Raw genomic sequence first — 14,685 nt, 5'->3', positions numbered from 1 at the left:
CTTCAGCAGATGCCCCTCCAACAGATACAAAGCCTAAACTCATAGATGCATTAGGGGAAAAGGGTGGCAATACAAGCAGCCAACCATTGGCAAATTGCCTATAACCAAGGACTGTTGGCAAGATGCAACAGAGCCCTTTGATATGAAATGGAGGAGCTCCTCAAACATCTCCCGGAGGAGTGCAAGAAAAAGGCTGTCAAATTGTCCAAGAGGGTAAACTAATCTCAAACAATTCCATGAAATGTGCCCTTGATGCAGCAGACATAGCTGCCAGGGGCTTAAATACAACCATACTGCTGCTTAGACATGCGTGGTTACGCATATCTGGCTTTAAGACACAGATACAGCAGTCGCTTTTGAATGCCCCTTTAGACCAACATCTCTCTGGTGCTCAGGTGGATCAAACTTTAGAACAAATGAAAAAATATACAGAATTTGCCAAATCAACGGGGGCACTTCAGACTCCCACTCCTTGTGGCTCCTTTCAGTGTCCCACATACAGACAGGCTACCAAAATAACATAATCAGATGACTATATCTCCTCTTACAGGCAACAGCATCAAACCTCCCCTTCAAGCGGTTATTATCAAAGCACATATAGGGAAGACAAAGCAAAAGGGTGTGAAAAGGGTGCCTTCACTGGCGCCACACCTTCTACTTCCAAATAGTGGCTCCCTTCTCATTTCCCCTGACCATATAACAACTGTCTGGGGATGTCTACAGCATTTCTTCCCTACTTTGAAAACCATAACGACAGACCAGTGAGTGTTGGACATTATCCAACATGGTTAGTGTCTGGAGCTCATCAAAACACCTCCAAACATCCCACCTCACAAACACAAACTTTCCACAGAACATTTAAATTTGGCAAAACAAAGCATTTCGGCTTTCCTTCACAAACCTGTCCCTTTTCAACAGCAAGACACAGGAGTATACTCTCTATACTTTTGAATTCCTAAAAAAGACAGATCTCTTCAGCCTATTTTAGACATCAGACCGATAAACAGGTAGATCGTTTTGGAACACTTTCATATTGTAACTCTTCAGGATGTGATCCCTCTGCTACAACAATGCAACTTTGTCTGCACTGGATTTAAAGGACGCTTACTTTCACATCCCAATCCATCCAGCCCACCACAATTACCTCAAGTTGGCTTTTGAGGGAAAGATTACCAGTTCAAAGAGCTCCCATTCGGAGTCACTACAGCACCTCATGTGTTCACCAAATGTCTGACGGCAGTTGCAGTACTTCTGCGCAGACACAGTATTCATGCCTTCCCATACGTCACCGACTGGCTCATCAAAGCCAATACCCTTCAATTGTTCCTCCAACATACCCAGACCACTCTACACCTTCTTCATCACCTGGTGTTTGCACTCGAAATACAAAAGTCAAACTTCAACCTTCACAGATTTAGCAGTGTCTAGGGGCTATCCTCAACACACAGGTAGGGTTAGCCTACCCGAATGCAGATTCAGAACATTACAACCCTGCTGCAACAGGCTTATCCCAATCAATGCATAAAAGTCAGAAGAGTTCAGAGACTTTTAGGCATGATGGCAACTTGCATTGCAATAGTACTGCATGCAAGACTACACATGCAACTGCTGCAGGAATGTCAGACAAGTCAATGATCTCAGTCACAGGGTCAATTACGAGATCTAGTGTTGGAAGACAGCTGCACCCATCACTGTCTGCAGTGGTAGAACACACAAAAGGGGTGTCCATTCCTCATTCCTGTTCCCCAGATCATTCTTACAGCAGGCACATCTCTATCAGGATGAGGTGCTCATCTACAAGACCTCACAATCCAGGGACTGGAACTCCAAACATCAAGTCCTACACATAAACTACCTAGAGCTTCAAGCTATTCATCTGGCATTGAAAGCCTTCCTAGTTCACCTGACGGACAGCATACCAGTCATGTTTTATCCACAGAAGCTTGGGGGTGTCACACTGTACAGTTATTACGCCTATCTAAGGTGATAGGGCATAAAACAATTTGTCACCACATTCACCTTTTAGTGGAGCACCTACAGGGACGGACAACATCTTTGCCGACCTCCTGAGCAGGATGCGGCAACAAGTACATGAAGGAGACCTCAACCCCCAAGTTCTCCTCCCATACTTTCACAGGTGGGGGGTTTTATACAAAGATCTGTTAGCAACCGCAGACAACGCAAAATGACCGAACTTTGCCTCCAGGCTCCCACTCCTGTTATCCAAGGACAATGCTCTATGAATGAACTGGTCAGGGATATGTTCCTATGCTTTTCCACCTCTCCCTCTTCTTCCATTTGTGATCCGGAAGCTCAAAGAAACGTCTCTCACACTCATTCTAGCAGCTCCCAGTTGGGCTCAACAACCATGGTTAACCATACTACTCGAGCTCTCAATAGTGCCCCACGAGAAGCTTCCCTTCAACCTGAATCTTCTCACTCGGAACCATGGAGAAATCAGGCATCCACAGTCAAAGGAACTCAACCTTGCGATTTGGCTCCTGAAGTCATAGAATTCGGATTCCTGAGTCTCCCTCCAGAATGCATGACCATTCTCATTGAGGCATGTAAGCCCACAAACAGAGTGTGCTATGCTGCTGAGTGGAAAAGATTTGTTTTCTACTGCCCTGACAAACATATTGTTCCCTTCAGTGCAACTGTGTATAATATTGTTTGCTACATTTATATACCTCTCGCCTAACGTACACTTCAGTACACCTACATTTAGCCGCAATAGCTGCCTACCTGCTAAAGAGACATTTATCATTATTTAAATTACCAGTTATTAAGGCATTCATGCAGGGCCTTAAAAGGGTAATTCCTCCCAGTTGTCCCATGTACCTGCTTGGAATCTGAACATTGTACCTACCAGATTTATGGGTCCACCATTCAAATCTTTGCATAACTGCCCTCTTCAATTCCTATTGTGGAAGGTAGCCTTTTTAGTAGCAATCACTTCAATTAGACTTGTGAGTGAGCTCCAGACACTAACTTTGCGAGAACCCTTCTTCAAACATAGGGTAGTCCTTAGAACTAACCCAAAATTCCTTCCAAAGGTAGTTTCCGCTTTCAACCTAAACCAATCAGTTTTCTTTCCGTAAGCTTATTTAGTTGCAGAAAGGGCCCTTCATACACTAGATGTGAAAAGGGCTTTAATGTACTATATTGACAGAACTAAAGAGTTTTGTAAAATCAAGCAACTCTTTGCTGACTTTTCACCCCGTCAAACAGGGAATCCCATATCTAAATCAGGCATTTCAAGATTCATAATTAAATGCATTCAGACTTGTTAATCCAAAGCTAAACAAACTTTGCCCACATCTCGTAGAGCACACACTACCTGTAAGATCTATGGCTTTCATGGCCAATATACCAATAGCTGAAATTTGTAAAGCAACTACATGGACATCCCCACATATTTTCACTAAACATTACTGCATGGATATATTAGCACGCCAACAAGCAAATGTAGGAAAAGCAGTTCTACTTACCTTTCTTCAAACAACTAAAAGGTTAGCCACCACTTTCTTCCGGGTACTACTTTACAGTCTATGCCGTGCATGTGTATCTGCAGCTACACATGCCATTGAAAAGATTGTTACTTACCCTGTAAGCCTCTGTTCATGGCATGTAATGCTGTAGATTCATATGCGCTCGCCCTCCTCCCCGGACACCTGTGGCCATTGCAGTATTGTAGGAAGCTGGCTCTCTATATAGTGCACTAAAATGAAGTACACTGTGCAGAGAGTCTAACGCTCTGTTTCTGGTAGTCTGGGCAAGCAGCAATGCTTATCAAATGATAGTGCATTTTTTGTACTCACAGAGGCAATAAATGAGACACACACTCAAAGAATAAAACCAAGACCAATTTAGAAAAATAAATATTCTTTTTAAATATGTTTCAAAACTAAGAACTTCGTAATCAGGTAAGTAGACTTTTAAGCATAAATAGTTTGAAGTTTCAGAAATCAACAGTGCAATTTTCAGAGTTCTCTCAATGTTATCCTGTGGAGGAAAACAATGTTCAACAAACACAAGGTTAACAATGCTTTACCAAGCCAATGTCAGGGAGTTAAGATGAGTACTGGGCACTGATCAGAACCACACCAGCAGGTCACACCAGGCGGCAAGGTGGCAGCCAGGTGCAGAGGTGCAGTAAGACGTTGGGTGCCCAATGGTTTCTTATGGCAGTTTGACCCTGTGACAAACAGGCTGCAGGCTCTGACTGGAAAGCTGTCAGGGTCAACAAACAGGTAGGTAGTAGACTTGGGGTGCTTGGGGGCATAGGTGCACCTTTGGTCCTCTTCTCCTGTGCCCATGGATGCAGGGCTGTCTTTAGGCATTGGGTTTTCTCATCTGGGAGCACACACAGTCGGCAGGGGTCCTGTGTGTTGAGGCTGCAGGTGTTGTGTGGGAGTCTGGCATGGGTGGACTCAGGAGTGGACTCGAGCTATTAGGAGCTGGGGAACATCGTTGGCACCTTTGACCCACCTCAGCTGGGTCAGGGATCACGGGTGCAGTGGTTGCTGTAGCTGTCGGATTTTCTCTTACCACAAGCCTGTGGGAGAGGGTGGCAGCTCGCAGAGGCTGCAGGCATCTTGGGAAAGTCCTAGATGGGTGAGACCACACTGGGCATCGTCTCTGGGCAGCTGGGGACCCTCGCTGGCAACGTCGGTTGGCTTCACCGCGGGTTGTGGACATCGGGTGCATTGGTCACTTCTGGTGTCACGTTTCCAGGGTTCCAGCAGCTGCAGTCTCTTCAATGGAGTCTCTTGTTGCAGGGCAATTCCGGTGCCCACAGGAGTCTAGAGTCTTTATTGAAAGGTGGACAAGTTGGCTTTTTGTGCAGGATTCTTAAAGGTCAGCAGGCATGCCAGAAGGGCTGAGTCCAGGTCAGCTGCTTCTTCTTTTCCTCTTTGGCGGGTGCAACTCTTCTTTGTCCAAGTCTTCTTAGGATGTCGAAATCTGAGTTCTAGGATTCAGGGGTACCACCTAAATACTCAAATTAGGGGTGTTGCAGGGAGTGCCAGCTGGTAGCCAATGGGCTGACCACCTTGTGGTTGACTACACCCTTCTTATGACCACTTCAGCTTAGACGTGGGCATAACCCTAACCCTAGTAACCTAATTCCTTCCAAGCAAGGTGGAGGAATTTGAAAAGTGTCCACTTAAGTTTGTCCACCTTAGGAGTAGGACTTGGATGAAGTAAGCACTCCTCCTAATTTAACTGTTTCCCGCTGTGCTGCCGCAAAAGTATGGTCAAGACAGGGAGGTTGGTCATCTCTACCATCTGGCGAGACCTGGCTAACATTACAAAGGTGGAAAGTCCATTGAAGCTCCACGTCCTGGAATGTCCATCCTGCCTGGGAAAGGAGGTCACACCTCTGCCCAGAGCAGGCCTTTGTCAAAGGCCCTTGAGAGCACTGGCTATCACCTTGTGCGGCCAGAAACACACCTGTAGTTGCTGAACAGGTCAGGACCAGTGAGCCAGTAGCTGGTAGGTTTTCCGGAGGGACCTGTAAAGTGCCCTCTGTGTGCATTTATTAATAAATCCATCAACGGGGTCAGTAACGGTTTATTATTCTGACATGTTTGATACCAAAACATCCACGGATTCAGAGAAGCTATCATGTAGCCGGGGAACTCGTAATGACCAGTGTCCAGCACATGCATTTAAAATGGCTGCCCTGTGCACTTACCATGTGTTAGAATTAAGAGACATATAGAAGGGGCATATCTGCTCATGCATATATGCCCTTACATGTGTCTGGATGCAACCTGCCTTAGGGGTGACTTCTACCTTGCACATGGAGTGATAGGCTACCTAGAACACAGGGATGTGTTACAGGTTATGTTTTCAATGTAGCCTGCACCAAATCATGCAGCCTGCAATGGCAACACTTTATGGTTTAGGTGAGAGGTCCCCAAGGGTGGTACAATTGGTGCTGCAGCCCTGAGGGACCTTGGTTGGTATCCCAGGCCCTAGGTATCAGGGGTACCATTTAGTAGGGACTTAAAGTGGAAACTAAAGAGTTTGCAAATTGAGCAAACAACTGTGCAGTTGTGGGGAAAGAGATCTGGTACTGGGGACCTGGTTAGCAAGGACCCAGTGCACTAACAGTCAGAGCCACTTCAGAAACTAGGCAAAAAGTGGGGATAACCATGTCAAAATGGGTGTTTTCCTACAAGTATCTTATACTTGAATACACATGGACATCTCTTTACTAACCCGCCATTCTCACCCGACTGCAGGAAAACAATATAACAATCAAGTTGAGGCCTAAGCTCATTATCACTGAGAGGAGTCACTTTACCTCGTGACCCTAGAAACTGCCTAGAAAAAAACCAACTTGCGCCTATCTGGACCCAACATTAGCTGGCAGGAGTATGCAGAGCATGTGAATCTACAGCAGTGCATGCCATGAACAGATGCTTAGATGGTAAGTAACATAATTCTTCTTACTGCCACTTCGATTAATGGCCAAACGGGAAACAAAAATCAGCCCTTGTAAAAATGTTCAAACCAGCCCACACTGTCCAGAGGCCATGATACGGATGATGTGCTAATGGGGTCATGGTTGGATCATGACAGTCTATCCTGCTCTGAAAATGGGTACCATAGCCTGCAGCCCAAGTAAACAACTTTGCTCTGCCCTTTCTGGCATTTACTCACCTTGATAATAAGGCCTGCCTTCTGTAAGGCTTCAAGTGCACTCCTGAAGTAGACCAGGTGATCCTGCCAGGTGGAGCTAAAGACGGCAATATCTTCTAGATATGATGCACTAAAGTCTTCCAGGCCTGCCAGAACTTGATTCACCCTCCCCTGGAATGTGGCAAATGCATTTTTTAAATCAAAGGGCATCACAGTGAAGTGATAATGCACCGAAGAAGTGGAAAAACTGTTTTGGGTTTAGCAGCATCTGTTAACTTGATCTGCCAATAACGTGCAGTCAGATCAAAAGTGCTGAGATACTTGGCTGCAGCCAGAGTATCAATCAACTCATCTGCCCTGGGGATAGGATGGGCATCAATCTTAGTGACTGCACTGAGGCCTTTGTAGTCTACACAAAACCTCATTTATTTCTTCCCTCCCCGGGAATGAGATTTGGGGACAAGATCTACAGGACTAGCCCAAGGGCTGTCTGAAGGCTCAATAACCCCCAACTAAAGCATATTTTGGACTTCTGCCCTGATGCAATCTCTGACATAGTCAGTATGTCTTTAAATTGTGCTTATGACAGGCAGACTATCACCTGTGCCCACATCATGGACACACCAGGAGATCTGACTGGGTGTCGGGAAAAAAGGTCTGAAAACTGGCTGAGCACTTGTCTGCAGTAAGCTTCTTTTTTGTTCAGTGAGGCAATCGGCAAAGACTACCCCATCCACTTAACATCAGCAGGGTTGTTGGAGAAAAGGTCAGGAAGAGGGTCACTCTCCTCTTCCTGCCCTTCATCATTGGCCATGTTCAAGTTTGAGGTGTTGGCTCTCATTCTACCAATGAGACTGCTGGAATCGGGCAGCAGCACCACCAGGTTGTGGGGAACTTATTAAAATGCCACACCTTATGACAGCCTTTAGACCATCTAGCAGTTGCTCACCTGCACTGGGAAGTAAGGGTGATTTATGGCAGCAGTGCGCATGCCATTCTGACTTCTCAGGGGAAATGGTGGTGAAACGGATATCATCCTTTTTTTCCCAGTTACATTTGTCTCATTCACGCAAATACAAACAGAAGTAAAGATTGGTTCAGTATACTTTATTAAATCAATTGCATTCTAGATAAAATGGCATGTACTGCCAAGATTAGGATGATAAACTATAAAAATATTAATGTAGTGACAAAGAAAGTGAAACATAAGAAAAGTCCCGCTATAATGTCCGAATGCTAGGTGTTGGAATTCCTACCTACGCCACTAAAGTACTGTATTAGAGCACAGCAGTGTTGGCCCTAATCCGCCCTTCAGAATCCCTAGGAAGACACCATCCCCCATACCTGGATTTGGTAGTAGAGAAGAGAGTTGTTAGTCTACTGAAAGTCCTCTCTCATGTAAGCAGAGAAAGAAGTCAAGTCTCAGCAGACAGCTGCAGTGGCTGGAACTCTCCCTCTAACATATGTGGGCACAGAGATGTTTTATAATAAAATAGCTAATGTTCTAGGAAAACTGCCCTAAGGTAAAACACACATGTTTCCGTGAAGTGGCAGAAATTGCGTTGTTCCACTTTGCACCAGCAACATATTGGAGACAGCCTTGAGCAGGGCACAGAACGAGAATGTTAGAGTACAAAGAATGAAAACAGTTTCTGTGCTAAAAGCATACAAGATAAAGGGGGAAAAATCACTGCAGAAGAGAGCTTCTGCTGAGAAAATAAAAATGAATAAAATGTATTGCAACTAGGCTAAAGGGCACAAGCTACAGGCCTGTGGCTAAATTAATGTGCCCATAAACCTTCTAAGGTACCCTCACAACAAGCTCATGTCAGCCCTGTTGAAATAAGGCTTTAGGTGATTCACATGAAGCACCCTGCGTTAGCTTCTTGGAGTGCCCAGGTCAACCAAATAAGTGACCTCACCCTTCGGCTCCACAGTTGTGTGGAGGCCACTCCACTTGCCTTGGATTGTTCTTGGAGCCACAGGCTCCAGAACCCAAACTGTCTGCCCTGGATGGTAAACAGCCAGCACAGCCTTTTGGTCATGCCATTGCGTTTGCAGCTCCTAGCTGGCCTCCAGGTTTTTAGTGACCTTCTTCATATACTCAACCATATGTGAATGTAGGCCTAGTACATAATTCACAATGTCCTGTTTAGGGGGGTTGAGAGGTTGCTCCCATCCCTCCTTTACAAGACCAAGAGGATCCCTAACTGGATGCCAAAACAGAAGCTCAAATGGGCTGTAACCCACTCCTTTCTATGGAACCTCTCCGTAGCCAAAAAGGATGCAAGATATTACGACATCCCATCTCCTCCTGGGTTTTCCAGAGTCTCCCATGATCATACCTTTGAGGGTTTTGTTGAATTTTTCAATTAACCCATTTCCTTGTGGATGGTAAGGGGTGGTGAATTTGTAGGTTGCTCCACACTCCTTACACATTGCTTTTAAGTACCCAGACATGAGGTTTGTACCTCTGTCTGATACTACCTCCTTAGGAAAACCCACACTGGAAAAGATTCCCAGGAGCACCTTGACCACTGCAGGAGCTGTAATGGTCCTAAGGGTAATGGCCTCTGAGTACTTCTTTTCCCAGAGGCTGTAGGAGGGTCAAGGGAACCAACAATGTCATTTCCTACCCTTTCAAAGGGAACCCAAACTACTGGTAGTGGAATTGAGGGGGCCTTTGTAGTGCCATCTGAATTGCCACTGGCTTGGCAGGTGACAAAGGAACATCAAAACTCCTTGGTGTCTTCAGACATGTGGGGCCATTGAAATTGTGGGACATGTGTACCCCAAGTCTTGCTTTGCCCAAGATTTCCTGCAAAGGTAATGTCATGTGCCAGGGTCAATGAGAACTCCCCAAACTTCTGTTGTGTGGCAGTGTCCTGGTAGCACCAGGCTTGTGGTTTCTAGCCTCAGAATAAAGAAGACCATTTTCCCCAGTAGATCCTGTGGGATCCAGTGACATCCCCTGCCTCTTCTGCAGCAGAAGCATTCAAGAGAAGGGCAGGCTTTCTGCTCCAGACTCAATTTCTTCCTGGAGAGTCCCCCTGCCCCAAAAGCTCTGCCGTGTCATTTCCAAGCTCTCCTCTGGCAGGTTCCTCACAAGGGGCAAGATCATCTCCCTGAGGAGACTGACCCTGACATGAAGACTGAGTAGAGGGTAACTTTTTACCCTTCCTATCTCTCTTCTTGGGAGCTGCTTGGGCCATTGTTCTAGGCTCCAAAGCTCCTTGTTCTCCCCTTTTCTCGACCTGTGCCCTAGTTGCCACAAACACACACTAAACGATGCCAAATATTGTTGCATGGGCCTGTAACTCCACTTCAGCCCAAGCTAAATTCTCCAAATCATTGCCCATAAGACACTCTGCAGGAATGGATGAGGACGCTACAACTTTCATAGGGGCAGTAAACTGGTCCCCCTCTAAAAGTAGCAACTGCCATGGTTTGACACTTAGGCCCTCATTTTAACCCATGACGGTCGGTGACCGCCAGGGTTAAAGTGGCGGAAGTACCACCAACAGGCTGGCGGTACTTCCAGCCATATCATGACCGTAGCGGAAACGCTAGGGTCATACCACCGCGACCGGCGGTATACCTCCATGGTGGTCCCGGTGGTTGCAAGCAACGCTGCTCTGGGGATTTCGACTCCCCTTACCGCCAGCCTGTCCATGCTGGCGGTAAGGGGACTCGGGAGGGCCCCTGAGGCCCCTGCACTGCCCATGCACTTGGCATGGGTAGTACAGGGCCCCCCAGGCACAGCCCCATCGCGATTTCCACTGTCTGCTTGGCGGACAATGGAAAGCACGAAGGGTGCTGCTGCACCTGCTTCACCGCCATATTGCCGCCGGCTCCATTAGGAGAACAGTGTCTGCGGTCGGCAGCAGCACGGGGTGGCATGCAGACCCTGTAAGGCTGTACAGGTAGCCTTGGGAGAATCTCCTAAGTAACCACCAGACTACCTGGTATCATGCAACTGGCACTAGAATCGAGGTAGTTGCATGATTCCAAAATGTTTGAAACTAAACATGCCTATATTCGGAGAAGCCATTATGTAGTTGGACACCTTGTGTTTACCAGTGTCCACTGCATATCATAAGATGGCTTCCTCCCACTTACAAAGCCCAGGAAATGGAGTCTGGGGTTTATAGCGGCACCTCTACTCATGCAGGGTTGCCCTCACACTTAGAGCCATGCACCCTGCCCATGGGCTGAAGGGTCTACCTTTTGGGTGACTTACAGAGTCAGAGTGCAGTGGCCCTGATATAAGGCAAACTTTATATCTGGAGTGAAAGGTGCATGCACCATTTCACACAGGCTGCAATGGCAGGCCTGTAGTCACAGTTTGTATAGGCCCCATCGGTGGCATAATACATGCTCTACCCAGGGGGGACCTCTGGTGTGCCAATGCCCTGGGTACCTAAGTACCATATACTAGGGACTTACATGAGTGCACCAGTATGCCAATTATGAGATGTAAAAGTTAACTTACAATTCAATTTAGGGGGGAGAGCACCAACACTGGGGTCCTGGTTAGCAGGATCCCCGTGTGCTACACTCTGAACACACTGACACCAGGCAAAAAGGTAAGGGGTAACTATGCCAGAAAGGTGCTACTTTCCTACATTACCTTTCTACTAGACTGGAGTCTGAACATTTCACAGCAATGTGATGTGTTCAGCATGAGGACCAGAGTTGTGAGAACCCACCAGAAATGACAAAGCTTCTTTACAAAAGCCCCCATACTTTGATGACATTAATACCCTTTTTTCTACTTCTTCACGGAGATGCCATCTAAAGCCACTGAGCTTTCTCTTTTTTTTTTTTTTAACTAATTTATTGATCAAGTTGTGAGGCCTTCTCCTCTGAAATATATAGGCTTTAAACTTAATGTCCTGTTGCAGATAAATGTCTGTGATGGGCCCCCAAACTGCTTGCTTTCGGTGCTTGGTCAGATCCCAAGATACTGTGTGATGTGAATTGTAAGATGCCTTGTTAGTACCTTAATGCAAAGTAGTCATCCATGGAAAAGGATGTCTCAAAAATACCCCAACACTTTGCTATTCTCATTTTCTAGCTTTCAGAAAATAGAATCAGTTCACCTTTGCGATTTCCTAACACTTGTGATAAATTTACTTTGCTTGCCGGTGTCCATGGCTTGCTCAAACTTTTTTTCAAATATGTTGCACTGAGAAAAGATGTATGTATTCATATCTGAAAGTAAGTGACTAAAACTTGCAAAATACTTAAAAGTAAGTTAAAATTCTGAACTGTAGAGTGTGAGTCGGCAGATTCAAACTAAAATTACATTTGTTTTTACTACAGTTGTATGAAGTAGCCTGTCTTCTGTAAGATGATAATCACATTATTTTACTCCACAGGGTTTTGTCAGTGGAATAACTGGAATTGTTACAAAGCCAATAAAAGGTAAAAGTGCATATATTTCTTAAAACAGTACTGATCCTAAACATGGTGTTTTACTCTGTGAATACCGCCTCATTATCCTATCACCTCAACCTTTGAGATTTGAAGCTACATTATACACCTTATTCTGCTTCATACCCCTTCCTCTTTAATACACTGGTTTTGTTGGTTACCGATTTCCAGATGATACAGCCATCTGCTCCAACCTAGATTATTTTCTGTAGCCCAACCACACACTTTACTACCGGTTTCTTTGTAGTTACTCAGGTAGTATATTTTCTTCAGTTAACATTTGTAAACTGATAAATCTGCAACTTCTCATTTTTTTAAAGTTGAAAAATGTATTTTTATGCTGCATTCAGAATGTATAGGACAAAATCTCACAATGTCAAGTGGACATAAACTTGTGAACAGTATTCCAAGCTATTTAACTTTTCAGGAAGCACATGTACAGATGCCCCTTATGGGGGGTGACCCTGTCTGATTGACTAACCACAGATGCCATCCTAAAGGCTTGACATGGTGGTGGGGTGAGGTTTGAGAGATTTCCAGGGATCGCACCCTCATTTGAAACCCTTTGATGACTGAGGGGTTAAAACAAAAAGTAAACTGCTTGTCAGTCATTTTTGTGAAACCATAACCACAGGATTTTGTATACATATAGGGTCAACCAGAGACTGAGACTGTCTATGTTCTCATCATTAAAATGTCAATGCTCTCATTATGTGCTGAAGCTTAGGAATGTCCACTATTTGAATGGGGGAGGAAGTAATCAATGTGATTATTGATAATGCTTTACATGCATAATTTGACCATGCACAATGGGATGATATCCCAGAGTTACCAAAACACCTTCCTTCAGCAGAAGACATTGGGGGTCATTCTGACTTTGGCGGGCGGCGGAGGCCGCCCGCCAAAGTTCCGCCGTCAGAAGACCGCCGCGGTAATTCTGAGTTTCCCGCTGGGCTGGCGGGCGACCGCCAGAAGGCCGCCCGCCAGCCCAGCGGGAAACCCCCTTCCATGAGGATGCCGGCTCCGAATGGAGCCGGCGGAGTGGAAGGGGTGCGACGGGTGCAGTTGCACCCGTCACGATTTTCAGTGTCTGCTTGGCAGACACTGAAAATCTTGGTGGGGCCCTGTTAGGGGGCCCCTGCAGTGCCCATGCCAGTGGCATGGGCACTGCAGGGGCCCCCAGGGGCCCCGCGACACCTGTTACCGCCAGCCAGGTTCTGGCGGTCAAAACCGCCAGAGCCAGGCTGGCGGTAAGGGGGTCGGAATCCCCATGGCGGCGCTGCCTGCAGCGCCGCCATGGAGGATTCCCCAGGGCAGCGGGAAACCGGCGGGACACCGCCGGTTTTCCGTTTCTGACCGCGGCGGTACCGCCGCGGTCAGAATGCCCATGAATGCACCGCCAGCCTGTTGGTGGTGCATCCGCGGTCGTTGGCCTGGCGGTAGTCTACCGCCAGGGTCAGAATGACCCCCCATTGTCTTATGTTTAAAGTGGCAATGCAGTGAATACAGTCATTTGATCTACACTTCTCTCCATCTCATTCTATCCTCAGTTGGTGGATGGTACCTTGTTAGCCTTCATACAAGCTGCATGGTTTTGGAAAAATAATGCCTCTTGAGGCATTCTGTGGTTGGTCACATGCTTTTCCGCAATTTTTGGGTAGGAGATCTGGGGGATAAAAAGTAATTAACTGCAAAATTAGCCTTTGCCGCATAGAAGTACAACTCAGGATCTGGAATAGAAAATCCACCCCTGTGTAGGTTGTTTTGTGGTATCCAAGCTTATACATGGCTGCTTACCAGATTAATTTAGGACAGAGTGGAGGTGTGTAAAGAAAGCCCTAGATAACAGAAATAGATTTTTAACAAATAATCAAAGAAAGTTCTAATCAATACATATTCTCACAGATTCCAGAATCTTTCCCCCTGCGATTGGCCTTAATCACTGCCAGGTGTCTTTAGCTCCAACTTTGCCTGATGAATGGGGTTACATCAAAATATATTAGACACCAACCAGCTTGTTGGTGTCACTCCTGTTTCTCTGCAGCTCATTGGCATGGTTTTGAAGCTCTTTCGGTGCCTCACTGACTAAAGTCTTCAGTGTTTTGACTTCAGATAGGTATAATTTCATGGCTTAATATCTGTTGTAGATGCAGTAGCAAATTCCCTTGTAGAATCCATGTGACATAATGCATCTTCCATCTAAGTTTGCAACCTGTTATGTAATGGGTATTTGTAGAGTGTTCAACTCATTATGGAGGAGAGTATCCTAAATAAGAGTGAAAAAAGGGCTGTCTAAGCTGTGGCTAGGTGATGTGTTCTTGGAGGTGAAGAGCTAGGTCATCAGTTTGTTTCAGAACTCAAGAACAGAAGAGGCAGCTCTGATGTGAAGGGACAGGTCATTCCAGGCTTTGTGGAGAAGTTAGGAGATGGCATGGTCTCCAGCTCCAATATTGCAAATGCCGGGGGATGTGAGAACGAGCGTCCGGCTGAACTGAGGTGTCTGGTGGGTATTTGAATGTTAACCTGGTTTTTGAGGCAGGTGGGTCAGGTCTTTTTAGATGGTGTGCCTGGAGTTTGAAAAGTATGTGTTTGTGGACG

The 14,685-nt window shown here is 46.0% G+C and overlaps 1 protein-coding gene across 2 annotated transcripts in view; it reads left to right on the top strand.

The window, feature by feature from the left end:
- Positions 1-14,685, top strand: part of VPS13A (vacuolar protein sorting 13 homolog A) — a 1,844,906-nt gene that overhangs the window by 1,482,970 nt on the left and 347,251 nt on the right. For both annotated transcript variants that reach the window (XM_069230089.1, XM_069230094.1), the window contains exon 66: positions 12,033-12,078. In XM_069230089.1, coding sequence (XP_069086190.1) covers positions 12,033-12,078 — 46 coding nt within the window. The remainder of the gene's footprint in view (positions 1-12,032; positions 12,079-14,685) is intronic.

This window comes from Pleurodeles waltl, chromosome 1_1, assembly GCF_031143425.1.
Source record: "Pleurodeles waltl isolate 20211129_DDA chromosome 1_1, aPleWal1.hap1.20221129, whole genome shotgun sequence".
In the NCBI taxonomy this organism is placed as follows: Eukaryota; Metazoa; Chordata; class Amphibia; order Caudata; family Salamandridae; genus Pleurodeles; species Pleurodeles waltl.
Note: the sequence above shows the minus strand (reverse complement) of the source record. Positions and strands in the feature narration are given on the sequence as shown.